The sequence below is a fragment of the Vicugna pacos genome, chromosome 3, assembly GCF_048564905.1.
Source record: "Vicugna pacos chromosome 3, VicPac4, whole genome shotgun sequence".
In the NCBI taxonomy this organism is placed as follows: domain Eukaryota; kingdom Metazoa; phylum Chordata; class Mammalia; order Artiodactyla; family Camelidae; genus Vicugna; species Vicugna pacos.
The window spans coordinates 71,126,710-71,143,473 of record NC_132989.1 but is presented as its reverse complement, the minus strand read 5'-3'; the positions used below and the strand labels follow the sequence as shown (position 1 = coordinate 71,143,473).

General features: G+C 36.0%; 1 protein-coding gene across 11 annotated transcripts in view; it reads right to left on the bottom strand.

Moving 5' to 3' along the window:
- Nucleotides 1–16,764, bottom strand: part of ANKRD31 (ankyrin repeat domain 31) — a 153,433-nt gene that overhangs the window by 25,810 nt on the left and 110,859 nt on the right. For all 11 annotated transcript variants that reach the window (XM_072958492.1, XM_072958488.1, XM_072958494.1 and 8 more), the window contains 4 exons: nt 13,381–13,523; nt 7,838–8,000; nt 6,123–6,238; nt 54–141 (listed from right to left, as the gene is read on the bottom strand). In XM_072958492.1, the coding sequence (XP_072814593.1) occupies nt 54–141; nt 6,123–6,238; nt 7,838–8,000; nt 13,381–13,523 (510 nt within the window). The remainder of the gene's footprint in view (nt 1–53; nt 142–6,122; nt 6,239–7,837; nt 8,001–13,380; nt 13,524–16,764) is intronic.

Genomic DNA, 16,764 nt, shown 5'->3' with positions numbered 1-16,764 from the left:
TCAATATCTTGGATGATTGAAATAATCAAACTTGAATAAGAATACATATTTACCTGCATCTTCAGGAGTTCTTATTTCAAACTCTAATAAATTTTCTTGTTTTTCTTCTATATCTTGTAGAATGGCACTAATGTTCTGATGCTAAAGATAAAAATATTAAAAACTTCATCACAAGAAAGAAGATGTTTTTCCCTAATATGTAATTGACAAATGCATGGTAAAAATGCTACAGGAAGTGCAACTAAAAATGCTCATTTCCCTTCGTGTTCAAAATGTAATCATACTTCGTTTAAACCTAACTATATAAATACATCATGATTTACATAACAGATCTGCTCCTGGAAAATAGACTGTAAGAGAACCAACCATACAAAGAATCATAATTTCTCAGTGACTTCTGTTATAATTATAGGTGTAGGACAAAAAAACAACTAAAAATCACATATATGTAACAAGTTCACTTTTAGGCTTTATGACTATCATTGTACACTATTAAAATCTCACACATAATCTTAGAAACACAAAACACCACTCTCTCAAAAACTCACAAAAGGGATTTAAAACCACCTCTTTATGCACTTGTCAGTACTAATAGTCCTGCTGGAAATGCCTTCAACGTACTCTGCCCAGATCCCTCTCTTTCCGTGAGATGGAATTGTGGAGTGGACTCTGGAACCAGACTGCCTGGGATTGCATTCAGGTTCCATCTCTTCCCAGCTGGGTGACTACAGCAAGTTAGCTATCTTTTCCTTGCCTGAACTGAGTTAACTTATGTATAATGCTCAAGTCAGTGCCAGCATAAAGTAAGAGCTCAGTAAATACTATTATTATTATATAAAACCAATCTTACACACAAAACCTCTGAATAAGCTAATCCATACTGATTTCTCCTTTCTCAGAATTACTTGAGAATTTTAGTGCTACATAAACTAGCATTAACATGTATAATGTCTTATACATTATATTTCCTCCATCACAATGATGAGATCTTGCAGACAGGAGCATGGCTTTCATATCTGTATATGGTTTTCTAACTGCTGGATATACAGTTCTTGCTCAATAAATGACAACTGATGGACCGATTCATTATACACCCTTTCATATATCCTCAATATATATATTCATTTTTAAGACACGTAGGTCCTCAAAGACTTGTGAAGTATGTCACTATAAAGTTTTACCTTGGTGCTCACAAGGGAAATGCACATAATAAAACCATTCAGTTATATGGATAAGCAATCCCACTGTTGTTATTTATGAAATGCATCAACATGAAACTATAAAATATAAACATGCAACACAAGCAAATGCTATGGTTATAAAAGTAAACTAAAGGTCTGAATCGGTGCCTCGGCTAAATTTCTACCTACAGACTGAGATAAAGAAAACATTTTTCAGTGCTGACTTTTCTTTCTGTTTTGCCTCATACTGTAGATGCACTCAGTTTTGTCCATCATGGGCCAAAACTTTTCACTCCACACCAGCTCCACAATTTACTACCACAGAAGGTCCAGTAAAACCTTCCCTCCAAGATCCCCCTTCTTAAAAGCCTTTCATTACCACTTATCTATTTTACCAAAAAAAAAAAAAAAAAATCCTAACCTAGGATCTGTCTTTGGAACAAGCAACTTACAGACAGTTTATATTCTGCTTACTGTAAAGCTTCACTATGATTTTATTCCAGATTTGCAACTTTTACTACGGCAGGATCATCCTTGCCTCTGACATCTCCTTTATAATTCTGTATAATAAAGCACAGTGGCTAAGAGCATAGGCTCTGGAGCCAGACTGCCTGCAGCTTAACTCTGCCATTGCTACTTCATAGAAATGCAATTTTGCGTCAAGTTACTTACCCTTTCTTACCTTAGCTTCCTTATTTGTAATGAGGAAGGTAATGATACTAACACAAACTACCTGGAAGAATTATTAGGAGGACTAAATGAGTGAATATAAAGCACTTTACCATCTAATAAATACTCAGTAGTGAGTACCAACTATTGTTATTATTATTACTCCTATACTCATTCTACACAGGGGTAGTGAAGGGGACTGCCTACATGCAGTGATTTGAAGGTGTCACAAGGTAGCACCAAAGTAAAATCATCTCATTTCCGTTGCATCTGGCCATAGAGTCGCCCCTCACCCCTAATTTGATTTTAAATTTTCAACGTTCAAAAACAATTATCCATTTAGAAAAGACAAACTATCAATGACTTTAAGGTCCTCATATTTCTTTTTTTTTTCTTTTTTTAAAAAGCTGGTTTTCATTAAACTCCTTTATCTCCATTACATTTCTCTGAGGCTTGGTATCTGAAATGACACACATTATTCCTGAAGCAAATACTCATACACTTAATAATAATAGGGCGGTTTTTCCATAATGTTTCAATCTTTACATAAAAATATAACTTAAAGATACTTATGGCCAACACGGTAAACTGATGATATAGAAGGATCCCTGTCTACTTCAAACACAGAGAAAAATACATTAGACAACATACAATAAATTTTACACACACACACACAGCTAAGACTGGAAAAAGAAAAAGAAATAAAGTGAAGCTAGCAGTGGCCTACAGGGATTTGGAACAAACATAGGTATTAGGGGCTGGGTTTTTTATGCCTACATAGGAAAAGGAGATAAGGCCTCAGGCCCTCATGAAGAAGGAATTAGAATGGAGTCCCCACATAAACCTCATGACCTCAAGTGGGTTTCCTTTAGCTTAAACAAGGATTAGAAAAACTCTACTTGTAACACACCCAATGCTTTGGGTAGAAAATTAGGAACCAAGCCTAAGTATATGAGAACTAAATTTATACAACCGGTGAGGTTCAGGAACCCTAACTGAGAAATCAGCATAAAAACTGGTGTGAAACTGATCAACTTGCAGGGCCTTAGCAGAAGCAAATGTTACATGCAAAGTCTAAGCACACCCAAATTCCCACAGTAAACCGCCCTCTCCGCAATGAGATTACCATAAAAATCACAAACCACCTGAAGGATCATGTTATCACGAGAATGAGCAGGGAGGAGACTTCAAATTCCTTCTAAAGCGTTTGAAAAGATTTCTTAAATGCTATCAATACTGTAGGGCAAGGGCAGAGAAGTCTTGTTTTGTTTTAAAACAAAAACTTTAAAGGAAATATAGATTTGGTAGAAATAAAAAACACAGTTACTGAAATTACATACTCAGTGGATGGGTTAAATTAGAAATATCTGAGGAAAGAAAAAATGAATTCAAGAGGGATCAAAGGGTATTACCCAGAATATAGTGCAGAGAGTTAAAGAGATGGAAATATGAAAAAGATACATAAAGACTGGTCTAACAGCCATCTAAATGTGAGTTTCAAAAAAGGAAACTCCTGAGAATGGAAGAGAGGTAATATTCAAAGAAGTAAGAAATTCTGAGAGTTTCTAGAATACAAATGAGAAACGTATCTTCAGATTAAAGGGGCATGTCTAGACCTAAGTATAATTAATAAAAACATATCCACATTTAGACATAATCCAGTGAACACATTGCAGAATATAACAGAAAGATTTTTAAACTGCAAGCTTAAAAGATATATTAACTACAAGCAAAGGAAACTAGGTTAACAATGACTTTTCATTCATTACAACAGATACTAAGAACAATGTAAAATATTTTTGAAATGCTGAGGCAAATGCAATTTAGTTTAATACCATTTAAAATATTTAAGGAATAAATTAGTTGATTAATCATAGTTTAGGTTTAATGAATGGTATTTCCCCCTCTGCACTAACAAAAAATATGTAAGGGAGGTCTAATCAACATATGTAGCCTTAATCAAAATATTTTATTGAGGATGCTACTTTGTTTAAGAAGTTAGTGTCCATGTGTTCTTGGATTACAAGAATCAATATTGTTAAAATGACCATACTACCCAAGGCAATCCACAGATTCAATACAACCCCTATCAAAACACCAATGGAATTTTTCACCGAACCAGAACAAATAATTTTAAAATTTGTATGGAAATACAAAAGACCCTGAATAGCCAAAACAATCTTGAGAAAGAAGAATGGAGCTGGGGGAATAATGCTCCCTGACTTCAGACTATACTACAAAGCTACAGTAATCAAAATAGTACTGTACTGGTACAAAAACATAGAGACCAGTGGAACAGAATAGAAAGCCCAGAAATAAACCCAAGAACATACAATGGAGAAGACAGTCTCTCCAATAAGTGGTGCTGGGAAAACTGCACAGCTACATGTAAAAGAATTAAATCGGAACATTCTCTAACACCATATACAAAGATAAACACAAAATAGATTAAAGACCTAAATGTAAGACTGGATACTATAAAACTCCTAGAGGAAAACACAAGCAGAACATTCTTTGACATAAATCACAGCAATATTTTTTTGGATCCCTCTCTTAGAGTAATGGAAATAAAAACAAAAATAAACAAATGGGACCTAATTAAACAGAAAAGGTTTTTGCACAGTAAAGGAAGCCATAAACAAAACAAAAAACCAACCTACAGAATGGGAGAAAATATTTGCAAACAGTGTGACCAATAAGGAACTAACTTCCAAAATATACAAACAGCTTATACAGCTCAATATCAAAAAAACAGACAAGCCAATCAAAAAAATGGGCAGAAGATCTAAACAGACATTTCTCCAAAAAAGACATACAGATGCCAACAGGCACATGAAAAAATGCTGAATATTGTTAATTCCTGGAGAATGAAAATCAAAACTACAATAAGGCATCACCTCACACTGGTCAGAATGGCCAACATCAAAAAGTCTACAAATAACACATGTTGGAGAGGGTGTGGAGAAAAAGGAATCCTCATATTGTTGGTGGGGATATAAATTGGTGCAGCCACTATGGAGAATAGTATGGAGGTTCCTTAGAAAACTAAAAACAGAGTTAACATATGATCCAGCAATCCCACTCCTAGGCATATATCTGGAGAAAAATATAATTTGAATATATACACACACACACATACATACATATACACAACAAAGTATTACTCAGTCATAAAAAAGAATGAAAATGCCATTTGCAGCAACATCAATGGACCTAGAGATTATTATTACTAAGTGAAGTAAGTCAGACAGAGAAAGACAAATATTATATGATGCTGCTTATGTAGAATTTAAAAACATGACACAAATGAATTAATTTACAAACCAGAAATGGACTCACAGACATAGAAAGCAAAGTTATGGTTACCAAAGAGAAAAGGAGGGGGAGAGGGAGGAACAAACCAGGAATTTGAGATTAACATATACACACTACTATATATAAAACAGATAAAACAACAACAAAACTACTGTACATCACAGGGAACGATACTCAGTATCTTCTAATAACCTATAATGGAAAAGAATCTGAACAAGAATATATATATGTGTATGTGTGTGTGTGTGTGTGTATGTATATATGTGTGCATATATATATAACTGTATATATGTGTATATATGTATATATAACTGAACCACTCTACTGTATGTCTGAAACTAACACAACATTGTAAATCAACTATACTTCAATTAAAAAATTTAAAAATAAGTAGTGTCTAGTAAGCCATGTGTTTTAATCAAACTAAGAACATCCCCCTTGTAAGTAATATATGTGCAACTACTATGTTATTCTTTTTATAAAATATGCCTTTATATGAGGGATTTCACATATAGTTTATATGAGGGATTTCACATATAGCAAACATTATCACCATAAACCATGTGGGGTCAGGTTGCTTTCCTCTTCTATGTCTAGGTTCCAGGGTCTTTTCTACCTAGTATGAATCCCAGATATTTTTGGGAGTAGATGGGTAAAGATACTATGACAGTGGCACCGTCTGTGGGATAACGAGTAGCCAAAGAACCTAATGCAGGTGTAAAGGATAAAAGCTAAACCATAATTCTGTGTTCAGTGCACATAATGGAGAGTTAACTATACAACATATTTTCTTGGCTGATTTTGCTCAATTATGCTGTATTATTTTCTTACGACAAAAACCATTTTCAACCAGCATGCCCCTAAAATGCAAAGAGTGCTGCAAATAGCCAATGGCTGGCTAGCCCAAAGAACGGCATTTTCTAGGCTGAAGAACAAAAGGATTTCAGCCTCACTCACCATAGGAAGGTTCTCCACTTTTTTCCCTTGGTTTGAAAGAGAAGGTATATCAACAGTTTTGCAGTCATCACAGAAACACTGTTTGTGTCTTTTTGACCAGACAGCAGAAGTTTTCACTTTAAAACATAAAATTAGTAGATATAATAAAAATGTGCAAAAATTTAGCATCATTTTATCAACTGTAATGGTTACATTTACTGAATACTTACCACATGCTGGATATCAGACTGTCTCTGAATCACCTTATTTAACCTTCATGCATATGAGCCCTATGAGGTATAATTATATCCATTTTACAGAAGAGAGCTTACAGGGATTGAAGATGTTGCCTAATGTCACACAGCTGGTACTGAAACCAGATGTGCTTTCAAGTCCATGCTCTTAACCACTAAGACTATAATTCATTGTCGCTGCAAAGTTTTCTCCAACCCTCTCCCATTCTGGATTCTCCTTCTCCATATAAGGCCACCCCATATCCCTCATTCCACTAGGGTACCTGATCAAGGAAATGTATATACAAGAAACAACAGAGAAGTGGAAACAGATATAGAACTTTATCACAGAGTTCTCAGTAACTCCAAATTGGCTATGAAGAGGGAGAGAACCAAGCTGGGTCTCTAAGAAAGGCCCTGATGCTACTTACTGACTTACCATATGGTAGTAGGCAAAGAAAAGAGGATTTCTGTATCAGTCTCTTGACTTTGACCTACATGAGATCTAGCTCACTAGTAAAGCAGGACACAAAGATGATCCTTGGCTCTGACCAATCATATCAGTAATATGATTCCTCCCTCGAAAACCAACAGTTGGTAAGGATAGTGGTAGGCTAGGGGAAAAGGGTGTGACAGGGGTTCTCTTCCCAATATTCTTCCTCATCAAGAGGACAGATCAGTTCTTGGCTTTCTTCTTCTATCAGTCAAAGTTCAAGCATGAAAAAAAGGAAGAACAATTCCCTTTCCTCAACACTTCCAAAATTGCATGTAATTGCCTGTTTTCTGGTTGGTCTTCCCCTAAGACTGAAAGCTCCTCCTGGGCAAGTGCCTGGTTTGTTTAGCAGGTGCTCAACAAATGCGTATTTTCTAAATAAGTGTTCACTAAATGCTTATTTCTTGTAGATAACTCATTATATTATTTAACTGCAAACTATTGCTAAAAATGGTTCACAAAATTTTACCTGACTATACATTCCCTTGAAATATTCTTCCCACTATAATATATATATAATGTACACACATATATATGTAAGTATAACATATTTGCTTAACAAATTCATATCTCGCATTAAAATACTGGAGTCTCAAAAAGCTGGCATCAGCCCAACTTCTGCATGAATCTTCACACATTTTAAAGTCACGGAATCCTAGTTACAAAGACTTTAGCACAGCGTCATCTTTTTTTAGCCCCACTACACGTAAACCAATCCGGACAGTTCCATGAACATCTCTCACGTTCAGTGTTAGAGCAATTAAAGCTTGTTTAATGAAATGCATTTTGTTTCAACATATAATTCCAATACAATAGGACCATATGATGTATGAAGTAAATCAAGTTTGGAAATGTTATTTCTAAAAATAAATGATCCTTCTCAAGAGTTTAATAAACATACAAAACACGTATCCCCAGTTTTTAAACAATTTACAGAAATCTGAAGATTTTCTTCTCCTAAGCAGAGGTATACACCTGTATAAGGAAGCAAGCAACACTGACATACATACCAGTGACGACAGCATTAGCCTCAGCTCTATTATCAGTCTCAACGGCACCGTAAGATTTTAGCAGCTCTTTTGTGTTTTCATCATCTGCTTCATCCAAGGCTGTCTTCTGCTTTTTATCCTTTTGATTAGGGTTTGCTCCATGTTGTAGTAGAATTTCAGTTGCCTAGATAGTATTTTTGCAAAGTTATCTCTACAGACACATTAAGATCAATAGTCTCTGCTTTCATTACAAGATGCCACTACCAAGTATTAAAAGTTATCAAAAAAAGTTTTCAAACTCTGGCCCCCCAATTTTTGATTACATTTGATATGACAACTGTAAACTGATCCACAGATTTGGCCTGATTTGACCTCACAGGAGAACCAAACATGATGACATGAAAGCACCAGGTACATTGCCTTCACCGCCGAAGAGGCAGACTTAGGTAGACCGATGTGCAGAAGTATTTAGTCTCTCTAACAGAGCCCTTTGTCCTCCCACAAGATGCTGGAGACAGGGTGGAGAAGGGAGCAAGGATCATTTCAGGATTATATTATGAATTATATTTTAAATTGCCATTAGACACAGTTGAATAAAGTTCTGTTCAAACTATATTTCAGGGATAGTACTTGTTCACAAGGTTTTATGAGCTAGCCTGGGAATCTAATATCCATCCTAATGCCTATACAAATATGTCCTGTTTCCTAAATAACTGACTTACATTCACAGAATGCTAATAAGATAAAAAGAAACAGAAATAATCTACTCCAACTCCATCTTTTACAGACGAAGAAACTGAGGTCAAAGAGTAATGTTGCGATATTTGGAGGGTAAACAGTTTCTAATATAAATAATGTTTCTCTGAATAACTCAAACTTGTGTGTTAGAAGTAAGTTTGTAATTCATCAAGGTTAAAGATGGTCACTAATCAGTTTACAGTGTAAGTTAATTAGTTAAAAAAACAGTAATTTCATCTGCACAAGTGACTCAAACCACTGACAAATCTTCTGATTAGGAAAAGATGGTCAGGATTTTGTAAAAGTAAAGATATGCTACATGCTAGTAGCTTTTCTCTGTCTACTTGTGTCCAGGTATTAAGAAGCAGAAAACCTGAAGAGCAAGTGGGCCAGCAGAAATTATAAAGATAGCCCCTTATTTGTTCTATTAGCTTAGAGTTAGCCCAGCATAAAACAAAACATATCTGTTTTAAAGTCAAGCATACAAAACTCACTCCTGCTACTTACTAGCTGTGTTCCTGGGCAAGTTACTAACCATCTGAACCTCATTTTTATCACTTACGAGGAATACACGTGAACCCTTGTGAAGTATCTGGCACACAATGGGGCTTAAGGGAAACAGTCCTCTAATCAGCCCTCTGTACACTCCAGCAGGGGTTCTGCCAATCCTCCCTGCAGGCTCTCTGCCTAATCTTATGTTCATTTGTAGACCAGCCAAAGAACACAAGGGATTCCCCTTTAAATCTCTGGAGAGTTCTCTCTGTGTAGATCCACTCTATCTGGTATTTTGCCCCATAAATTCTAACTGCCAGAGTCTTTTAAACTCCAAATTGTATCTTTTTAACTCACTGAGACCATAAGGCTATCGGTTTTCTCCCTCCCTATGCTTTTGCCTAGAAATCCCATCTAGTCCATAAAATGGGACAATCTTAGGGTTCATCTCATTGGCTTCATTTCTCTCAGGGACCACTGCCCCCTGCTGCATGTTGACCAATGTCTCAAAACTGTTATTTTATGTGTTTCACTAACTTTTCTAGTTGTTAAGTTGGGAGGGAATATCTTGTCCCTGCTATCCCACCTTGTCCAACAGTTGATGTCCATCTCCACCCACATTTTATCTTTTTAAAAAAATCTTTTCCTCTCATTTTCCTTTTCCTTATCTTTTTATCCTCTATATTTTACAAGGAAGAATATATGACAATCTTAGAAGATAACTTAAAACAGAAACTAAGATTTTTTAATTGAAAGTTCAATAAGAAAATAAGATGTTTAATAACTTTGCATGTAGTCATGCAAGATTGAAAATTAAGAATTAAATAGAATAGGGTGCTATATAATTGATACTGATTAGGTCTACAATACCATATATTTACCTCTCTTGTCCCCTCTTTTTATCTTTCTAGATCATCTATCAACATCTAATCTCAAAATAAAGAAACAGGGACAAAAGGGACAAAATGAGTCAGAAATAAAATAAGCCAATGACAGAAGAACTGTCACATGGAAAATTAATGAAAATATGAAGGAAAATGCTGGCAATGTATCAGTACCAAAGGAATTAAAATATCATTAAAAAAATACTACTTCCTTCTTTTCTTTAAAATAAAGGTAACAGAGATATGGAAGGTTATTTCAAAAGCAAACTTCATCTGTATCACCACTGAGGTAAAAGAACATAAGTGATTCTCTAGAACAAGCAATAGTAAACTATGGCCCATGTGCCAAATATGGTCTGTTGCCTGATTTTGTAAGTAAAGTTTTATTGGCATACAGCCAAACCCACTCATTTACATATTATCTATGTTTGCTTTTATACTACGATAGTTGAGTAGTTCCAAAAGAGACTGAGTGACCCAGAAAACCTAAACTGTTGATTATCTAGCCCTTTAGAGGAAGTATTTACCCATCCCTCCCCTACACCAGAGCTGTCCAACTGAGTTTTCTGTGACAATGGAAATGTTCTCTTCTGTACTATCCAATATGGGAGCCACTTGCTGCGTGTAGCTATTGAGTACCTGAAATGTGACTAATGTAACAGAATAAATGAATTTTTTAATTGAATTGATTTTAAGTAATTTAAATTTATTAGTTACATGGAGTTAGTGGCTACAAGATAGGACAGTACAGCTCCAGATCAAATTCCTTATCTCAGGGCTAAAGATATCTTTCTCTTTTTCAAGCAGCAGAACTAGGCCTAGAATTCAAGTCCTCCAATATTCAGTTCAGTGTTTTGTCTACTAAGCCAAGCTCCCCTTCTGCTATTTCCTGTGGTTTATTTTCAGTTCTTGGCCCTTATCTTCACAGAGGACCCTCCCCTCTATATCTGAGTAATCATTTTCTCCAACCCTTGCTATGCGGGAAGCTGGCATCTTCAAAATAGGAAAATTCTCATTCATGAAGGCTATAAAGTCTGACCTAATCAAACATTCCTTTCCACTCTCATTAACATGGCACTTTTCCCATCCATCAGGTTAAAATCTATCTCTTGATTTTTGGTCAGTTTACCACTGGTCACTGATACTGTAAATAGCCAACAATAAAATGGAAATACACTACAAATTGATTACAAAGTCAAAATGCACAGATGTAGGATCTCCTGAAGTCATACATTAAAATAATGTTGTAAAAATCCTTGAAGCACCTGCAAAGCAACTAATAAACAAGAAATTCACAGGCAAAATTGTTAACCTAAAAAAAGAAAAATCAAGATTTGAATAAGAGTGGATTAATAGAGGACCTAGGGAAAACTTGTGGAGCCTCTCAAAATTTTTGAAAAAAGACCTTCCTTGAGATCATGGTGCAAAAATCAGCTTTGAGATAAAGGATGTCCTATGTGCTGTCATATTGTTTTGCCAGAAAAGCTAGACTTCAGTCTTTTGCTGTTCCATAAATTAGTATATGTTTCAATTAGAAACTCAATACAATACTATTTAGAAAAGAGTTACCATAGCAGGCCTAAGACTGCAATCCAGAAAGGCTGCTTGCAAGGCTGGCCTTTTGCTGGCATCTGTGAACTTGGGTGGAAAACAGTGTTCCACACTGATATAAAAATTTCCCTAACTGATAAGGGTGGTTCGCTGTGCTTAAAGTGTCTACACAAGCAATGTGGTTTATGCTTCTGGGAGTCTGGAATCTTGGTATGTGCTAGGCAGAGGGTGCCTACATGACCAGCCCCCAGTATATATAATGAGCTTCCGTGGGCAGAACATCACACTTACGCTGCTACATTTTCTCTGCTGAGGGAAAAGCAAACTGTGTGACCTCCTATGAGGAAGACAGCGTAGTAAAGCCTTTACATGGATACTTCCCGACTCCACCTCTTTCTCTGATGATCCAGCTTTGCATCCTTACTACACTGCTGAGATAAATCTGAGCTATGAGTACAACCATATGCTGAGCTCTGTAACACTATCTAATAAATTTCTAAATATATGGGTGGTGCTGGGGAGCCCCTTATTTTGTTTTATATTGCATTTTTCAGGATAATGTCCAAAATCCTGATTTCCCCACTATGGTATTTTGGTCCTTATTTAAGTATTTTCACTTTAAGTGGTCTTTTCTCTGTACAAATAACCGGTAAGTTGATCACTCTAATGGTTCTTCCTGTGTGCTTTCTTCCATTGTACAACCATACAAACTTGATGTTGTCTATTCTCTTTTAATTTAAATATCTTAAAGGTCAAAGAGATTCTGCAGTCAAAGAAGCCTCTCTGGACATTAGCCCACCTACCTGGTTATTCTTCATCATTAGTTTGTATCTCTTATCTCTGCAAATCATAAATTCAACACTATTCTTTCATGACTACATTTAGGCTGAAAACACTGGGGATATACTTTCACAAAATTAAATAAAAACTACCAGGCTATTGAAGAATACCTAGAGACATAAATTTGGCATTAGTGAGACATTCAAGGACTTTTAAAATATGAACCCTGGTTTTATACTGTTGTTGGTAGTTTCCTTAACTATTTTTCAAAGCATATAATTATTCCTGAAGTCTACATTGCCTATTGACAACAATAAAAGTTTTCTCCTAAAGTTTGTCAAACAAAAAGATGAGCTTTAAAATGTGAAGAATTTCAACGTTTAGATTTGAAATTCAGTGTTACTGAAATAATGACCCCAGTAATTTTCTCTTCTGATATTTTTACCATAGCTGTCAGATGAAACAAACAAACAAAGGAGAAAAAGATGTAACAACCCCCTACGAAACAAGCAACTTGAGCTTTTACCCATTTCTTTGAAACTTCAAACCCGTTGAGAAATTCTGAGTTTAAAAAAAGGCTGGCTGTCACATATGTCATAACTATATAGACTTCTTTATGAACAACAGCAAATCATTTGAGACAATTAAAATTGGAATATACAATATTGATAGGCTGTTTACTTTGAGCCTTTCTATTTTATTCTGACTTACATGAACTATATAATGAAGAGAAAATGGAAAAATAATTCATTAGGAAATATATTAATTTTTAATCTACCCACAATATTATATTCATATTCATTTATACTTTTTAGCAGTTTTTAAAAATTCTTTGTTTTAAGGAATCATGTTAGTTCTCAGTTTAAAGTATCTTCATTGTCTTGACTCAATTTTCTTTATAATGTCCTTTTTTTCTTTATAATGTATTTTTTCTTCTTTTATTGGGGGGGGCTTAATTAGGTTTATTTATTATTTATTTTTAATGGAGGTACTGGAGATTGAACCCAGGACCTCATGTATACTGGGTATGTACTTCATCAAACTATACCCTCCCCCTGCCCCTGTCTTCATTGGATTTTAAAAAAAAGTAATAGGAGCCCAATCTGATGTATACTACACCTTTAAATGGTTGTTTGCAACAGCATCATGTAAAGGCAGAATTCCATCTAGATTTTCACAATTAACTTTAGCATTAGCTTTTAACAACTCTACAATTGTATCATTACATCCTTCACTAGCTGCCTCACGAAGTGGTGTCCAACCTAAAAAAGGAAAAGAGAAAAACAAAACAAGAGGCTCACAAATCAACATTCAAGTAATTTCTTCATTATCAAGTTTATTTTCACTAATAGAATTAATATCTATATTGATTCAAGTATACACACACACACACACACACACACACACACTAAATATTGGACAAGGAATAATATAGAAAACAGGCTGCCTTAAGAGCCTCAGAGCCCACACAGCTGCCCATGGACACAGTCCTGCCCAGGGCCCAGCAGCTAGAGACCCTGGGACCCAGGTCCACCCACCAGTGGGCAGGCACTAGCCCCAGAAACCTCTGGGTCCCAGCCCTGCCCACCAGCAAGCCTGTTCTAGCCTTGGGAACAGCCCCACCCAAAAGTGGGTGAGCACCAGCTCCAAGACAACTACTATAGCCCCACAGCCTGCTGTGCCAGGACCCAGCCCATCCATGAGCAGGCCAGCACCTGCCCCAGGACCAGCTGGGCCCAAGTTCCAAGCAGCAAGCCAACCCAAACCTCAGGACACTCTGAACCCTGCTGCCACCTGTGTCCGAAATTGCACCCCCACCACCCAGCAGTCTAACACCAGCTCTGGGACCTCTGGGCCCTGCAACCAGTCCCCAGGACCTGGCTCTGATCACCTGTAACCCAACATTAGTGTTAGGAACTAGCTTCACCCACTGGCAGGCAGACAACAGCCCTGGGATCTCCTGTACCCAGACTCTGCCCACCAGTAAGTCAACATTAGCCCTGGGGTCCTCTGGGGTTCAGTAGCCAGCTGCCTCATGACTCAGGCCCACCAACCAATGGCCAGCAGTCTCTATACAAAGCAGAGCCTGGCAATCAACCCAACCAGGGGCTGGCCAAGCCTACCAGACTAACTGCCCACAGTAGTTAGCCAGCCACAACAGAAGGACTCATGCAGCCCATACAGGAGGCACCCATAGAGCATAGAGCTCTGGTGATCAGAGAAGAGTATGTTGAAAGGAAGCATAAGACATCTCCTACAAAAGGCCACTTCTCCAAGGCTGGGAAATGTAACCAACCTACCAGATACACAGAAAAAAAACTTCAAGTTAGGCAAAATAAGGTGACAGAGGAACATGTTCAAAACAAAGGAAGAAGATAAAACCCCAGAAGAAGAACTAAGTGAAGTGGAGATAGAGAATCTACCCAACAAAAGAGTTCAAGGTAATGATCATAAGGATAATCAAAGAATTTGGGAGAAGAATGGATAAACAGAACGAGAAGCTAGACGTTTTTAACAAAGACTTAGAAAATATAAAGAACAACCAAACAGAGATGAAGAATATAATAAGTGAAATGAACAATACACTAGAAGGAATCAATAGTACACTAAATGATATAGAAGAATGAATAAGTAAGTTGGAAGACAGAGCAGTGGAAATCACTGAAGTTGAATAGAAAAAAGAAAAAAGAATAAAAAGAAACAAGGACACTTTAAAAGACCACTGGGACAACATCAAGCATACCAACATTTGCATTATAGGAGTCCCAGAAGGAGAAGAAAGAAAGGGGTAGAGAACATATCTGAAGACACAGTAGCTGAAAATTTCCCTAACCAGGGAAAGCAAACAAATACCCAAATCCAGGAAGCATAGAGAGTCCCAAACATAATCAAACCTAAAGATGACCACACCAAAACACACTGTGATTTAAATGACAAAATTTAAAGATAAAAAGAGAATGTTAAAAGCAGTAAGGGAAAAGCAACAAATAACATACAAGGGACTGTCTCTAAGGGAGTTCAGCTGACTTTTCAGTAGAACTCTGCAGGTCAGAAGGTAGTGGCACCATACTTTTAAAATGATAGAATGGAAAACCTGCAGTCCAAAATACTCTACCCAGTAAGGCTCTCATCCAAATTTGATGAAGAGATCAAAAGCTGTATAGACAAGCAAGAGCTAAAAGAGTCCAGTACTACCAAACCAGCTTTAAGAGAAATTTTAAAGGGACTTTTCTAAGCAAAAAAGAAAAGGTCACAACTAGAAACATAAAAATTATAAAAGGAAAAAGCTCATAAGTAAAGGCAAATAAACAGTAAAAGTAGTAAATCAACCAGGTACAAAACTATTAGGAATGTCAAAAAAAATAGTAGTAGAAAAAAATCACTCTAGCCACAACAAACAGTTAAGGAATATCCAAAAAAAAAAAAAGGAGATGAAAAATATGATGTCAAAACATGTTGTAATCATGAGGAGAGTAACATTGCAAGGTTGTTTAAATGTGTTTGACATTAAGAGATCTGCAAGTTAAAATAATCATCGATAGATAGATAGATAGATACACACATACACACACACATACCTACATACATACATACATATAAAACTCATGGTAACCACAAACCAAAATTCTATAATAGGTACACATGCAAAAAAAGAGAAACAAAACCAAACACTAAAGATAATCATCAAATCATAAGAGAATAAAAGAAAAAAGGATCAAAAAAGAACTACAGAAACAACTCCCAAACCATGAACACAATGGCAATAAGCACATACATATCAAGAATTACTTTAAATGTAAATGGACAAAATGCTTCAATCAAAAGGCATAGAGAAGGAGAATGGACACAAAAACAAGACCTATACATATGCTACCTATAAGAGACACTTCAGATCTAAAGACACACATAGACTGAAAATGAGTAGACAGAAAGAGGTATTCCATGCAAATGGAAACAAAATGCAAACTAGGGTAGCAATACTTATATAAGATGAAATAGGCTTTAAAACAAAAACTGGTACAAGAGACAAAGAAGGACATTACATAATGATCAAGGGATCAATCCAAGAAGGTAAAATAATTATAAATATATATGTACCCAATATAGGGCCATCTAAATACATAAAGCAAATATTAATAGACATAAAGGGAGAAACTGACAGTAACACAACAATAGTAGGAGACTTTCACACCTCATTTTCAATAATGAACTCATTATCCAGACAGAATATCAGTAAGGTAAGGAAAAATGGGCCTTAAATGACATATTATAACAGATGGACTTTACTGACATGTATAGAACATTCCATAGAAAGTCAGCAGAATACACCTTCTTTTTAAATACACAAGGAACAATTTTTCAGGATAGATCACATGCCAGGCCACAAAACAAGCTTTGGTAAATACAAAAAAAAATGAAATACTATTGAGCATCTTTTCTGACCACAACTCTATGAGATATGAAATCAACTACATGAACAGAACTGCAAAAAACACAAACACA